At 55.4% G+C, this 13,985-nt stretch overlaps 1 protein-coding gene across 4 annotated transcripts; it reads right to left on the bottom strand.

Annotated features, from left to right (window-relative positions):
- Nucleotides 1-281: 281 nt before the first annotated feature.
- On the bottom strand, nt 282-12,756 carry LOC116546135 (interferon regulatory factor 5). Of its 4 annotated transcripts, none has more exons than XM_032272474.1 (9): nt 12,591-12,756; nt 7,696-7,901; nt 3,642-3,831; nt 3,117-3,178; nt 2,631-2,664; nt 2,181-2,408; nt 1,590-1,982; nt 1,382-1,500; nt 282-1,138 (listed from the first exon to the last, which is right to left on the bottom strand). In XM_032272474.1, the coding sequence occupies exons 2-9, from the start codon at nt 7,888-7,890 to the stop codon at nt 893-895; spliced, it is 1,467 nt and encodes a 488-aa protein (XP_032128365.1). In that variant the 5' UTR covers nt 7,891-7,901; nt 12,591-12,756; the 3' UTR covers nt 282-892. The 4 variants fall into 4 exon arrangements, with proteins under 4 accessions (XP_032128365.1, XP_032128363.1, XP_032128364.1 ...); XM_032272472.1 differs by having other exon boundaries at nt 2,181-2,456; XM_032272473.1 differs by lacking the exon at nt 12,591-12,756 and adding an exon at nt 8,926-10,197 and having other exon boundaries at nt 2,181-2,456.
- Nucleotides 12,757-13,985: the final 1,229 nt, after the last annotated feature.

Here is a 13,985-nt window from a genome sequence, read left to right on the forward strand (position 1 = left end):
ACCATTTCTTATGAGAAAACTGATTCTGACAGTTTTCTAGACTGTGCACACATTTAAAATTCCACACCCTTGCTTCAGCCAGCTTCCTCCTGGAAAGCAAAGCCAGCTAGGTGAGTGTTTATGAAGGCCCAACTGACTCATCAGCCCAGAAGGTAGGCCCTCCCAATGCCAATGGCCACAAGCAGGGGGCAGGTGCTCGGGGGACAGCTGGCATCCGAAACAGGGCCTGGTAGAGCAGCATGGGAGCAACTGGTAGCAGAAAAAGGAAAGAAACAGCTGAGTCTGTTTTTAACATTTATTAATCCAAAAATACATAAAAATTCTTTCTACCTCAGGTTCTTGGACTCTCAAGAAAAGGGGGAGCTGCCAGCCTTGAGCATCTGATGTGATACCTAAGTGGTCACTCATGTCTATCTCAGAGGAGAGGAAGATGAGGAAGTGAGGCTCAAACCAGGGAAATCTGGGCCATGCCCTGCAGAGGCCTTTCGGGGGGACTTGGCCCACAACACTCTTTGGCTTTTTTGCCAGAGGAAATGGGGCAATCACAAGAGTGGGCCACCCTTAGGCAATTCTTCCTGTAAACTAGGCCTGAGGGTTGGGGGTGGGGGGGCGTTCCTTCCTTGCTCATGGCTGAGTTTCTCAGGAGCCAGGCTGACCAGACTAGAGAGAGCCCAGGAGAGGGGCACAGGAAAACAGAACCCTCAAAGCAAAGCTTTGAGGGAGAAGCTGGGGCTCAGGCCTCTCTCCCTGCTCCTTCTTGGCCCAAATCCACTTCCAGGAAACCCAGAGGTGGGACCCTGCAGCCAGGCAGTGCTCACCGGGGCTGTCATACCTCCAAATTAGTCTGCACAGCCACCCAGGAAGCCAGGGCCAGTCACCATCTGCAGCCTTGTTACTGCATGCCAGCTGGGTGCATAGTCCAGGGCCCCTGGCCAGCACCAAGGCCTGCGCCAGGAGGGGCCTGGGCCACAGGCTGCAACCGCTGCTGAGACTGCCAGATGTGATGAAGCTCCTTGAACTGCTCCACCATGCGGTCTTTGAGGTCTGGGTTTGAGATCTGTAGCCGGATGCTATCTGCTGACCAAGATAGCTCCCCTGAGAACATCTCCAACAGCATTCGAGCTGCTACAGGCACCACCTGGGAGGCAAAAAGGAGATAAGACAGGGAGACCCATGGCAGGGCTGCCAGATCCAGCTGTGCATGAGGGCAGCCATCAGGGGTGAGTAATAGACTGCATTCTCTGGCCCTGAGCCTTGATAGTCTCTGGCGGCCAAGTTCACGCTGTTCGGGGAGCCCTCAGCCTCCAGCCTGGGGCAAGGGCCTAGCCCCGGGATTCGCCAAAGTCAAGCCAGGACTGACTTTGGGGCAGGGGAGACGTACCTGTACAGTAATGAGCTTCTTCTCTCGGGGTTTGCGGTCAGGCCATTCTTCCCCAAAGCAGAAGAAGATCTCAAAGGGTGGTGGGGTGTTGGTCTGCCCCTTCTGGAACAGGATGAGCTCTGCATCAAGATCAAGTTTCCTAGTCAGAGGCTGGAACCGTGTTCCTGGGCAAGAGGTGGCCGGGAGGATCACGACTTCAGCCACTCACCATTGAGAAAGTGCTCCAGGCTGAAGAGCTTGGTCTTGACCTCCCGCTGGATGGGGTTTGGGCATGAGTCATGGGCTGAGGCACAAGGCCCGCTCCAGAACACCTTGCACTGACACAGGCGGATGGCATACAGGTCCTGGCCCTGGAGCTGGAGGATGAGCCCGCGGTCCAGGACGTCCAGCAGCTGGTTCGTGTAGAAGCGCTGCTTGTCGCTGGGGATGTCCTCAGGGCTGGGGAAGCGCACTTGCTCCAGGCTTATGGGGCCGAAGAGTTCCACCTGCTCCTGGGTGGCCTCCAGCTGGCTGTAGAAGAGCCGGCAGCCGTGGGGGTTGCTGATGGTGAGGGCTCGGGGTGGCCGCCCCCGGTATTGGAACTTGATCTCCAGGTCGGTCACTGTGGGGCAGAAGGGCAGGCCCACCCCATCCTTGAGCCTCACACCTCCCCATTCTGCCTCCCAGTGGCCAGGCCCAGCCCCATCAGCCCTCCCACTTTCTCTCCCCATTCAAGGGGCTCCAGCACCCTCCACCCTCCTTGCCAATCCTACCACCGCCCCCAGCATTGCTTCCCCCTGCCCAGCCGTGGGTCCCTTACGAGGCAGCATGTGGGGGCTGATCAGCAGGTCGGGCAGGAGCTGTTCGCCTGCAGGGGGCAGGCTGGCAGCCAGGGGCCCAGGCTCCAGGACCTCAGGGAGAAGCTCCCTGAAGCCAGCAGGGTTGCCAAGGGGAGGAGCCAGGGGACTGGGGTCCGGAGCAGGGGGACCCAGCACCACGGGTGGTTGCAGAGTGGGCGGCTGCAGAGTGGGTGGCCACTTGACATCCTCTTTGGGTAAAGAATAGGGTGCCATGGCGGGGCCTGGCGGCACTGCATCTAAAGAGTGTGTATGGACGGCTGTCAGTGCCACCTCCAGGAACTGCCTCCTGGGCCCACCTACTCCCAGCCCTGGGCCACCCCAGCCTCCCATCAGCCCCCTCCCAGGTACCTATAGTACCTATAGCTCCTCCGTATACTAGATTCCCAACCACCACCACCTCCCAGCCTCACCTGTGAGGCTCAGACTTGGCAACATCCTCTGCAGCTGAAGGGATGCCACAGGCAAAGGAGGGAAGAGATGGAGAGAAGGGAGGACAGGTTATTCCACTGAGCTGGGGAAATAACACGCGAGAACCATGAGGCTACTCTCCCAGTCTCCGCTTAACGCAGGCAAGACCCTGCCTGCGGTCCCAGCTCAGCCATCCCAGACAGGTCAGAAAAGCCCTGTGCCTCACTTTCCTCATTTGCCTTCTGCGGGGAGTCAGACCTACCAAGCCCAAACTGCTGCTCGGGTCACACATGCAGAATAACGACAATGTCCTGGGAAGGAGCAGGTGGGGACTGTGCTCTTATCGTTCAGAATCCCAGGAGAAGAAACAAGGAGAAGAGCCACTGAGAGGACCACGGGCCTCCAGGGGAGCCAGACTTTGGCCTAAGGCCACTGGGACAGCAGAGAGCCCGCCCAGGGCCCCATCTGCCTCCCCGACCCACTCTCACCTCTTCCTCTTCCTCCTCCTCCTCCTCTCCTGGAATAGAGTAATCCTCAGGGGGCTGGGACTCTGCACAGTGGGGAGAGAAAAGAAGGACAGTCAAGGAGTCAACGTCAGAGGAGGAGCCAGATCCCCCGAGAGGCTGCCTGTAGCTCCTGTGCGGCTTCTGCCCTCCCCAGAGCTGCCCCAACACAGGGCAAGAGGGAGGGCACAGCCACCAGGATGGGGAAAGACCTCCCCAACTCCATGGGCCACGAGACCTAGGCTGGAACCAGAAGCCAGAACAAGGGCAATGGTAAGGAAGAAGAACCCAGGTCCCTGACTGCATGCCAAGCCATCCTGATCCACCAGTGACCCATCCCAGCCACTCCTGGAAGCCCTGGGTGTCATGACCTAGTGGAAGCTGTGGCAGCATGTCCTGGACCACTGCATGCTAGAGGGGCCCTGGCCTGCCCGCACTCAGCAGCTCATGGCTAGAGGCCGGGTCATTGCACAGCCTCCCAGGTGGCTCACACAGAGCTAGGCCTGATACCTGTGGGAGCAGGGCCATTGGAGCAGACCTCGTAGATCTTGTAGGGCTGAGGTGGCATGTCCCGGGGCCCGTCGTAGATGAGGCGGAAGTCTCGGCTCTTGTTAAGGGCGCAGCGCAGGTTGGCCTTCCACTTGGCTGGATCGGCTTCATCCACCCCTTCAGTGTATTTCCCTGTCTCCTTGGCCCAGGCCTGGGCCAGGAAGAGACAGCTGACCACAGAGAATTTTGTCTCCACCACAGCCCCTGTCTGCTTCCCATTCCATAGGAGACCCCACTGCGTGGGGAGACCTTCGGCCACAGGCTGAGCCTCACTGAGCCCAGACCTTGTTTGCAGCATGGGGATCTGCCACAGTCCTGCCTCAGCCCTCAGGCTGCCAGCAAACTCCATGGAATCTAGGGGCTGTGAGATGTATCCACAGTCCCTGCTTCCGGCAACGTGAACCGGTGTGATCTCTAAGGACAGCATAGGGGATAAGAGTTAGCACAATGGAGCCAGGCTGGGTCCGAATCTGGAATGTGCCCCCTGCCAGCTGTGTGCCAGGCCATGTCACTGCCTCCCTTTCTCGTGATCTCACAGTGCCCACCTCATGGAGGGGCAGTGAAGACTCAAGGGGTTGATGTTGGCTAGGCACAGTGGCTCACGCCTGTAATCCCAACATTTTGGGAGGCTGAGGTGGGAGGATCGCTTGAGCCCAGGAGTTGGAGACCAGCCTAGGCAACATAGCAAGACTCTTGTCTCTACAAAAAATACAACAAATTAGCTGGGCATAGTGATGGGCGCCTGTGGTCCCAGCTACTCAGGAGGCTGAGGTGGGAGGATTGCTTGAGCTGGAGAGATGGAGGCTGCAGTGAGCCGTGACTATGTGCTTCACTCCAGTCTGGGTGACAGAGTGATACCCTGGCTCAAAGACAATGAGTGGGTTTGATGTCCATAAAGCACTCAGAGCTACGCCTGCACATAGGATGGGCTCACTACACTGGAGCTGTTGGTTTATTTTGAATGGCAATTAGGTGAGGTGAGGATTACCAATGTTTCTTTCTAACCCTTTAACCCAGCTATTTGATTTCTAGGAATTCATCCTAAATATCAAAGAAGCATTCACACAAAATATTGTACATACAAGGTTATTCACAGTGGCACTGTGTATAAAAGATGACCCAAAATACCCAATGCAACATCCATCAATGAGGGGCTGGTGAAATGATGGCCAACCCATTGAATGAAAATACCAGGCAGCACAAAAAAACAAAAAGCAGGAAACTGTTTGTATACTGACATGCAGCAATTGTCAAGAAGTATTAAGTACAGATGGATATGCAGACATCTAGCATTTCTATGAAAAGTAGAGGAGGCTGGGCACGGTGGCTCGTGCCTGTAATCCCAGAACTTTGGGAGGCCGAGGTGGGTGGATCGTGAGGTCAGCAGTTCGAGACCAGCCTGATCAACATGATGAAACCCTATCTCTACTAAAAATACAAAAATTAGCCAGGCATGGTGGCACGCACCCATAATCCCAGCTACTTGGGAGGCTGAGACTGAAGAATTGCTTGGACCCGGGAGGCAGAGATTATGGTGAGCCAAGATCACGCCACTGCACTCCAGCCTGGGCAACAGAGCGAGACTCCATCTCAAAAAAAAAAAAAAAATGAAAATGAAAAAAGAAAAGTAGAGGAAACGATAGTGCATACTTGCTTATATGTGCATAAAAACATCTCAGGAAAGCTAAAAAAAGAAAATGAGAACACTGCTGCCTCTAGGGAAAGGGAGAGGCTGGTGGCGAAACAGGATAGGAGGGAGATTTTTTTGCTCTAAACCATTCTATGCCTTTTAATGTTGACTTGTATAACTGTATTACCTATACAAAAATAAAAAATGGCTTAGCAACAGAACTTTGGAAAGGTAAGGATCAAGTCCAAAAACTAAGAAAATACGTATCCGAAGCTGTAAAAAATAAGCCTCGCCTTTGGCCCAGCGATTTTCAACTCTAGGAAATCAACCTCCAAAATAATTGAGGATAAAAAAAAAGGGAAGCGTTAAGACAGCCTACATGACAATATGGTTTTTAACTTTGGGTTTTAAAAGCAACCTCAAGTATCCAAACACCAAGAATCGGTGACCAAATTGTGCTAAAACCTTCCAGTGGAAATTCTACAGTCACGAGTAGTGGTGTGGATTATGTTGGAAAGGAAAGCTGAACCTGATATTGGGGTGAAAAAAAATCCAGCTTATAAGACAAGACATATCACTTGATTCCAATTTTGCATTTCATATACACTCACGTGTAGAAAACTAAAAATGTAAGCAAAAACTATTATGCTGGGTATATCCTAGCATTACTGGAGAGAGCACAGTGGCTTGCGCCTGTGCTACCAGCTACTCAGGAGGCTGAGGTGGGAGGATCACTTGAGCCCAGGAGCTTGAGACCAGCCAGGGCAACAAAGTGAGACCTCATCTTTACAAAAATCAAAATCAAACAATTAGGCTGAGCACGGTGGCTCATGCCTGCAATCCCAGCACTTTGGGAGGCTGAGGCAGGTGGATCATGAGGTCAGGAATTCAAGACTAGCCTGGCCAAGATAGTAAAACCTCATCTCTACTAAAAATTAAAAAAAAAAAAAAAAAATTAGCCGGTGTGGTGTCGGGCATCTGTAATCCCAGCTACTCGGGAGGCTGAGGCAGGAGGATTGCTTGAATCCAGGTGGGAGAAGTTGCCGTGAACTGAGATTGCACCACTTCACTCGTCAGGGAGACAGCAAGACTCAGTCTAAAAAAAAAAATTAGCTGGGCATGGTGGCATATACCTGTAGTCACAGCTCCTCAGGAAGCTGAGGCTGGAGGATCACTTGAGCTGAGTTGAAGGTTGCAGTGAGCTATGACTGCACCACTGCTCACCAGCCTAGGCAACAGAGCAACACCTCGTCTCTTAAAAAAAAAAAAAGGGTACATATGTATAATTGTTATATGTCAATTAAAGAAAAAAGATTGGGCCAGGTGCAGTGGCTCACACCTGTAATCCCAGCAGTCTGGGAGGCCGAGGTGGGCAGATTGCTTGACTCTAGGGGTTTGAGGCTGCAGTGAGCTGAGATCACCACACTGCACTCTAGCCTGGGTGACAGAGTTAGACCCTGTCTCAAAAAAAAAAAAAAAAAAAAAAAAAAAATTCAAGCCTGATCAACAGTGTGAGGCCCTGTCTCAAAAAAAAATTAATCAAAAAATTAAAAGATTGATATGTCTGAATCTCATATTAAAAATAGTTTGTTCCCAACACAAAGAAATGACAAATGTTTGAGATTATGGATATGCTAATTACCTGATCTGATCACTATACTTATCAAATCATTACTATACACAGTGGTGAACCGGTGAACCCATAAATATATACTAATTTAAAATAAAAATTTTAGAATAATGATAGGTGGATTTTTGGCTTCCTTTAGCATATGTGTGCAGTGAACATATCCTCATGAGTAACAGAAGTAAGACAAGAACAAAGAGTGAGTATGACCAGTTATGGGAAAGTCTTCCGTGGACCCTTAGTCCCCACATTGCTCTGGGGTGCAGGCTGGAAGAGGTGTGCCCTAGGCCGGGCACGGTGGCTCATGCCTGTAATCCCAGCACTTTGGGAGGCTGAGGCAGGCAGATCACCTGAGGTCAGGAGTTTGAGACCAGCCTGACCAACATGGTGAAATCCCGTCTCTACTACAAATACAAAAATTAGCTGGTGTGCTGGCGAGCGCCTGTAATCCCAGCTATTCAGGAGGCTGAGGCACGAGAATCGCTTGAACCCAGGAGGCGGAGGTTGCAGTGAGCCGAGATTGTGCCACTGCACTCCAGCCTGGCGACAGAGTGAGACTCCATCTCAAAAAAAAAAAAGAAAAAAGAAAAGCTGTGACCTGTGGCTATGTCTGCATTTCCTTAGTCCGGGCCTGGTGTCCACAGCAGCACGGCAGCTGGGTGAGTGGCCAGCCTTGAGGAGCTGTCCGTGTTATGTGTGCTCCTGTTCTAGGGACTGGGTACCCTGGAGGTCCAGACAGCCTCCTTGCCAGGGCTTACCTTGAAGATGGTGTTATCTCCGTCCTGGCTGGGACCATGCCTTGTGGCATGCCTCCAGGGGATGTAGAAGAATTTCTTTTCCCCGTTGACCCACTGAAGCCCTGGGTACTGGCAGCTGTTCACCTGGGCCACCAGCCAGGGCTTCAGCCGCACGCGGCGGGGCGGGGTGGGAGCCCCTGGGATGGACTGGTTCATGGCAGAGGGGTCTGCAGGAGAAAGCCAGAGGGGACTCAGCAGGTCTGCAGGTGGATGGCAACAGGGTGCTCACAGGTCAAGCTATGGGCCCCAAAGAATAGTCTCTCTAGTCCGTCTAGGTATTTAAGGCCAACTTTCTTTTCCAAGGATCAACTTTCTTGTCAGTGTCACAGAATTTTGTGTTTGGGGGAAGGCAAGGAAGAGTTATGAGTCAGTGAATGCTGTGGGTGCCCCCAGCCAATGCCTTTTACCAGGCAGGGGCATCCATCCTCCAGCCGCTAACAGCAGTGAGCAGCCCCTTGGCCAGAGAACTGCCTTCCACTGCTCACAACACAGGTTAGGCCCACCCCTCACTCTGGGGGGACAGCCACAGTCAGTGACTGCCCGATGCTAGGGACAAAAGCCGGCTGTCTTGTCTGAAGCTGGGCTACCTGGGGCAGCGAGCACTCCCATGGGCTCAGCCTGAAGCCAGCCTCCCTCTCAGTCCACATCCCCGTTTTAGTTCTTCCCTGCCCAAGTTTTCTCACCCTCCATCCCCTGAGAATCCCCTCCGGAGATGCCCTCAACAAGAATCTCATCTTGGCTGGGGGTGGTGGCTCATGCCTGTAATGCCAGCACTTTGGGAGGTCAAGGCAGGCAGATCACCTGAGGTCGGGAGTTCAAGACCAGCCTGACCAACATGGAGAAACCCCATCTCTACTAAAAATACAAAAAATTAGCCGGGCGTGGTGGTGCATGCCAGTGATCCCAGCTACTCAGGAGGCTGAGGCAGAAGAACTGCTTGAACCTGGGACGTGGAGCTTGTGGTGAGCCGAGATAGAGCCATTGCACTCCAGCCTGGGCAACAAGAGTGAAAAAAAAAAAAAAAATCTCATCTCAAGTTCCCAGGGCACCTGGAGGAAAGCAGAACATGTGAATGAGGCTGGGTTTCCACACCCAGCTCTCAGAGCTACCTTTCTTCCTCAGTTTCCCTCTGGGAGGAAGTTCCCCAATCTCGACATCTTTAGAGAAATCCCATCAACCAACTCAACCTACCTCCAATGACAGCAGCCACCAAACTGAGATGTTACCTCTCTAGGGCCCTTCATCTCCTAGATTCCTGGTCCACCCCTTCTCCTCCCAGTGGATGTGCATTCGTGCAGCACTTAGGAAGGCCCTAACACCTGCCAGAGCCTGTTAGGAAGGATGCAGGAAGCAGAGGCCACAGCTCTAACCACTACCTACAAAGGGGCTGGAGTCCTGCCTCCCAGGCCACAGCCTCGCTGCCTCCCTGGAGTCAGGCAGGTGGGACCCTGCCTCCTCCCCTCCATCTGCCCAGAGCTGGAAACACTCCACAGTCCTGAGCCCCCTTCTGTCCCTCTCTCCTCCCCTTACCCATGCCCTTGGCTTTTCATTGGAGACCCCAGCGTGGAAGACAGAACTGGGCCATTATACAGCACAGCCCATCAGAGGTGAATGTGTTGCTCAGCAAGTAAGAAGCAAAGATTTGAGCTGAATTCCCTCTGTCTTTCCCGGCCTGCTTGGACCTTGCAGCACAGAGCCTCAGTTTCCCCTGAAATTCACTGCCCAGTACCTTTTGGGGTTGCATCTGCCTAGTGCTCTCTCTGAGCTGTTAGCATCTTGCCTCGCAGGCCTCCCTCAGAGCCCAGCTTGGCTGCCAAGGTCCCAAGAGAGGTAAGGCAGGCCCTGGCCTGGCCCTGGGGCCGGGACAGGGAGGTGTTCAGAACCCTCCAGCCCTGCCCCGGCCTCAGAACATGGGGGCTTAGTTCCGCTTTCTGCCCCAGCGGCCACCCAACCACAGGGGAAATGAAAGTGGCCAGGCTGGGACAACTCAGAAGCCAGACTCACTGTGGGCTGAGGGAGGGAGGGAAGGGATGCAGAGAAAATTCATGAGTTGATCCCCCAGACCAAATTTCCAACCTCCTGCCCAGAGCTGTTCCCTGCCCCCCAAACCTGCAGGCAGTCATTATGCATTTAGTGTGGTTTGTAGCAAGGGTGTGCCCCCACCCATTTTTGTATTTGTAGACCCCTGAGAGGCCTTGGCCCTAGAATAGGGGGGTGCCAGTCACCAGCAGCACACAATTCTGGCTGAGTGAGGGTGGCCGGAGGAAGCTCTGTCTGCGCAGAGTCAGGGAGAGCTTCATTGATGACGCCCTGGGCTGAGGCTGTGCCAGTGCTGGTGGAACTGGGGAGATCAGAGGGGATGCCTGTCTGCCCTCTGCTGTCGGTCCAGCAGTCTAGATCTGCCCAACATGGCTTTTTTTTTTTTTTTTTTTTTTAGACAGTTTCACTTGTGTGGCCCAGGCTGGAGTACAGCGGCATGAGCTCGGCTCACTGCAACCTCTCCTCCCCGGTTCAAGCAATTCTCCTGTCTCAGCCTCCTGAACAGCCGGGACTACAGTTGCACACTGCCATGCCCGGCTAATTTTTTGTATTTTAGTAGAGATGGGATTTCACTGTGTTGCCCAGGCTCATCTCAAACTCCTGAGCTCAGGCAATCTGCCCTGCTGGGTCTCCCAAAGTGCTAGGATTACAGGCATGAGCCACTGCGCCCAGTCGACACGGCTGTATAATGCAGAACAAGGTTTTGAAATGACTACTCCAGCCTCAGCATCAGAGGGCAGCAACCATACGGGCAGCTTAGGGAGGGGTGTGGAGTAGGAGCCCCGGCGACAAGCCCGGCTGTGCTGGGTGAGGGTCTGTCCACCATGCCACATAAGGGACTCAGCCTCTAGACTTTTGCCTGCAGCCAGGTCCACACGAGCTCTAACCCGAGCTGCATTCATCCTCCCAGAAGCTCCCTCCTTCCCTGAAAAGGGCTAGATCTGATTCAGACCACCGCAATCAAGGCCCATGACTTCAGAAGTTCATTGTCAGAACAGGTCTGCTGTCCCAGGCTCTGGAGGCTCTGGGTGAAATGTATGCAGCCTTAGACCTAAGTCTATGGACCTGAGCCCCTGAAAGGAGGGAAATCCAACAGCTGAGGGCCTGAGGAAGCCCCCTCAAGTGGGTGAGGCAGCAACGCATCCAGAGGGCGCCCTAAAGGCCCTGCTGAAGGGAGAGAGCCCGAAGCTCAACCCAGGGCCCTGCTGGAGCCCAGGAGACAGTGCCCCACCATCACCCAGGAGCTGCAAGGCTTGGGCACCAGGGGGCCAGTGGGGGAGGGAGGAAGTGCCACAGCCATCCTTGATCCTCATAAGAGTGGCCAGACATCAGGTCCTGCTGTGCCCAGGGTTGGTCTAGGTCACATGTCTCCTTGCAAACCCACACCCAGCTCAGGGAGAGGACAAGGAGTTCCCTGTACAGGCTCTGACCCTAAATCCCAGCCCTTCGGGTGAGCTGCCCACACCCTGGGCCCTGCTGCTCCCCTGGTCCAGATAGGCTGAGGCTCTGGACAACAGGTGCCCGGGAAGAAGCTGCTTTCTGTTCCTCCCAGGGGCATGGTGGGGGAAGACCAGGGTAGAGGGGGAAAACCCCAAAGTAGGGCCTTTAGATAAAAAAGGGTGATTTCCCAGTGCCTCCCTAGACTCTTGGAGTCCCTCAGCCCCAGCACCCCAGGTCCCATAACTACTGGGAGCGTGGGCAGAAAGGAGGTTCCTACATCCATACAGCCGAGCCCTCTCTGGTCCTGGTTACTTATCCCCACTCTGGGCCCTCGGGGAGCCCAGGCCCAGGCCAGTCCTCCGCCCCTGCCCCGCTCCCCTCCACCCCTACGCCTCCCCCTGGCACCACCGGGGCACACCCCTTGGGCGAGCCCGCAGAACCGCCCACACCTCTGGGGTCGGCCTCTGGACCGCTCCTCCTGCCGCTGGAGGAGCAGCACCTGCTTTGCCCAGCGTGGCTGCGAGGTTGGGAAAGTCCCCCGCTCCCGCCTCTGCTCCCGGTACCCGCTCTTGCCGCTCCTGGGGTCCATAGATCTCGCCATCTCCCTCTGCATTGCGGCCACGCTAGTCTTACTTTTCCTTCACGTTTAGCCTCTTCATTGTTGCTGCCTTAAGTTCTGGGGCAGGCCCTACAGAAACCAGCTCAGGAACTATTGCGCCCCATCCTTCTCCGCTGCTCCGGGGCCTGGCGTCTATCATTCCCTGCCACCAGCCCAGGGACGCCGCCTCTACCTGACACCGTCTTCCCCCAAACTCTAGCACAATTCCTGCTATCGGCCTCAAGATCCCGGGGGATGAACGTTTTAAACCTCAACCTCTTTTCCAAAAGGGTGAGGGTGGCCCAGGAAGAGCAAGGGCGAGTGCATCGAAAGTAGGGATCTGGCCTCGCTCCTAGGTGGTCCAAGCCAGCCTCCTGCGGGGCGTCCGGGAGCCCTCAGCCTGGGCGATGGCGAAGGGGAAGGAGAGCAGCAGAGTTGGCGCCTCCACCCTCAGCGGTGCCGACTCCGCCGCCTGGGCCTCGGGGCTCCCCGGGCGCCAGCACCCCAAACTGATCGGGACGTGGGAGGCGCCTTGGAGGTCCCAGGCCGGCGGGGCGCGCCCTGCCGTAGGCACCCACCCGAGCTCGCTCTCCAGGCACAACTGGACGCGGACCCCGCCCTACTCCAGTCCTTATCCCGCCGCCCACAGTTGCCTGGGGGGCGCAGGCCTGGGGCGAGGCCTGGACTTGGGGGTGGGCAGTAGCTGGTACCGCTCCCACTACCCTAGAGGCGCGCCGGGCGGGGACGCGGAGAGGAGCGCGCAGCGGCCGGGACCCACCTGTCTGCGGTGCGCCTGCGTGGCTGCGCCCAGGAGACCGGCCGGACGGCGGGGCCAAGCTGAGCTCTGCCCGGGCTGCGCCTCCCGCCGGTCCGCCAACCGCCCGGGCACTTCCGCATCTCGCCGCCCCCGCCCCTGGGCCGCGGCTGCCGAGCTCGGGGCAAGGGCAGTGCCCCGCCCCGCCCCGCGGATCCACTCCGGGGCCCGCACTGACCCGGCGACTGCGGATCTGCGCTGAGCCTCGGGCCAGGCGCACGGCCTCCAGGGAGATGCCAGACGGCACGGTGCCCTAGACCGGTCACTAGCTCTTTTGGCAATCTAGAACCTCAAAACTGTCATTTGACAACCCCGTACCTCCCGCTGCGGTGCTCGGTTGGGCCCTGGGGGAGGGTTGGGTGCTTCCCCACTCTAGACCTCCGGGGCTGCGCACAAATGAGGGCGCTGTGTGGCGGACTCGCAGCCCCAGGCCCTCCTTTCGCCTCCCTGCACCCCTGGCGAGGGTGGCTCTCGCCCCAGCGCACAGTCACTGGCACCAGGATCCAGACATCCCATCCTGAAGTGCTTACAGGTGAGATTCCTCCAGCCACTCTGTACCTTTCTCATCCTCAACCCCTGCACCTGTCTCGCCCCAGCTCCCCTCTCAAGTCGCCTTCCAGTCACCCTGGGGCAGCGCTGTGGTCTCCTGTCCCACGTCCTCTCATTGCTACCTTGACCGTCCACCTGGGGTTCTGAACCGTTTTCGATTCCATTAACACCCTCGCCTGAGGGCCTCTACCTTCACACCTCCTGCTTCTTCTCCTGGAATGTTCTTTGCTTGGTAATCCTTGCTCTTCAAAATTTCTGTTTCAGCATCACTTTCTCTGGAAAGTCTGCCTTGACTGCCCCTCCCAGGTGGGGTTCCAAGGGTGCAAAGAGCAAAACAAAATTATGATTTTGTTTTGGATTGCCAGGAGCTTGGTCTAGGTCTGGCTGCTCACCACACAGAAAGCCTATCACTGAGATAGCCAGTATTGCCAGGGAAGAAGGCTCTATTCTGGTTACATCAGCCGGTAAGAGGGCAGACAAACCTCCAATCTGTCTCTCCCCCTGACTAAAGTTAGGGGCTTATATAGCAGGGAAGGAAAACAGAGGGACGAAGAGGAGGGAATGTCAACAGGCGGTAGGTGTACCGATGTATCTCAAGCTTCAGTTCTATGAGCATCCGGCTTTTTGGAAAATTGGGCGGGTTTCAATTTTGATGTCTGAGTTCTACTCGAACCAGCTATCTCAAGGACCCACTCCTGTCTTTCCATTTTTCTTTTTTTTTTTTCTTTCTTTCCTTTTTTTTTTTTTTTTTGAATGGATCTGGAGTCTTGCTCTGTCAGCCAGGCTGCAGTGCAGCAGTGCGATCTCAGC

Source organism: Sapajus apella, unplaced genomic scaffold (genome assembly GCF_009761245.1).
Source record: "Sapajus apella isolate SASKATOON/1434 unplaced genomic scaffold, GSC_monkey_1.0 scaffold613, whole genome shotgun sequence".
NCBI lineage: Eukaryota > Metazoa > Chordata > Mammalia > Primates > Cebidae > Sapajus > Sapajus apella.

What these genes read in the sequence shown, in the direction of transcription:
- LOC116546135 (XM_032272472.1), bottom strand. Translation starts at nt 7,890, where the DNA reads ATGAACCAGTCCATCCCAGGGGCTCCCACCCCGCCCCGCCGCGTGCGG. An exon ending in AGGAGGAGGAAGAGGAAGAG is followed by an intron (nt 2,665 to 3,116) that starts GTGAGAGTGGGT and finishes GCATCCCTTCAG; the next exon opens with CTGCAGAGGATGTTGCCAAG. An exon ending in CCTGGAGCACTTTCTCAATG is followed by an intron (nt 1,501 to 1,589) that starts GTGAGTGGCTGA and finishes ATCTTGATGCAG; the next exon opens with AGCTCATCCTGTTCCAGAAG.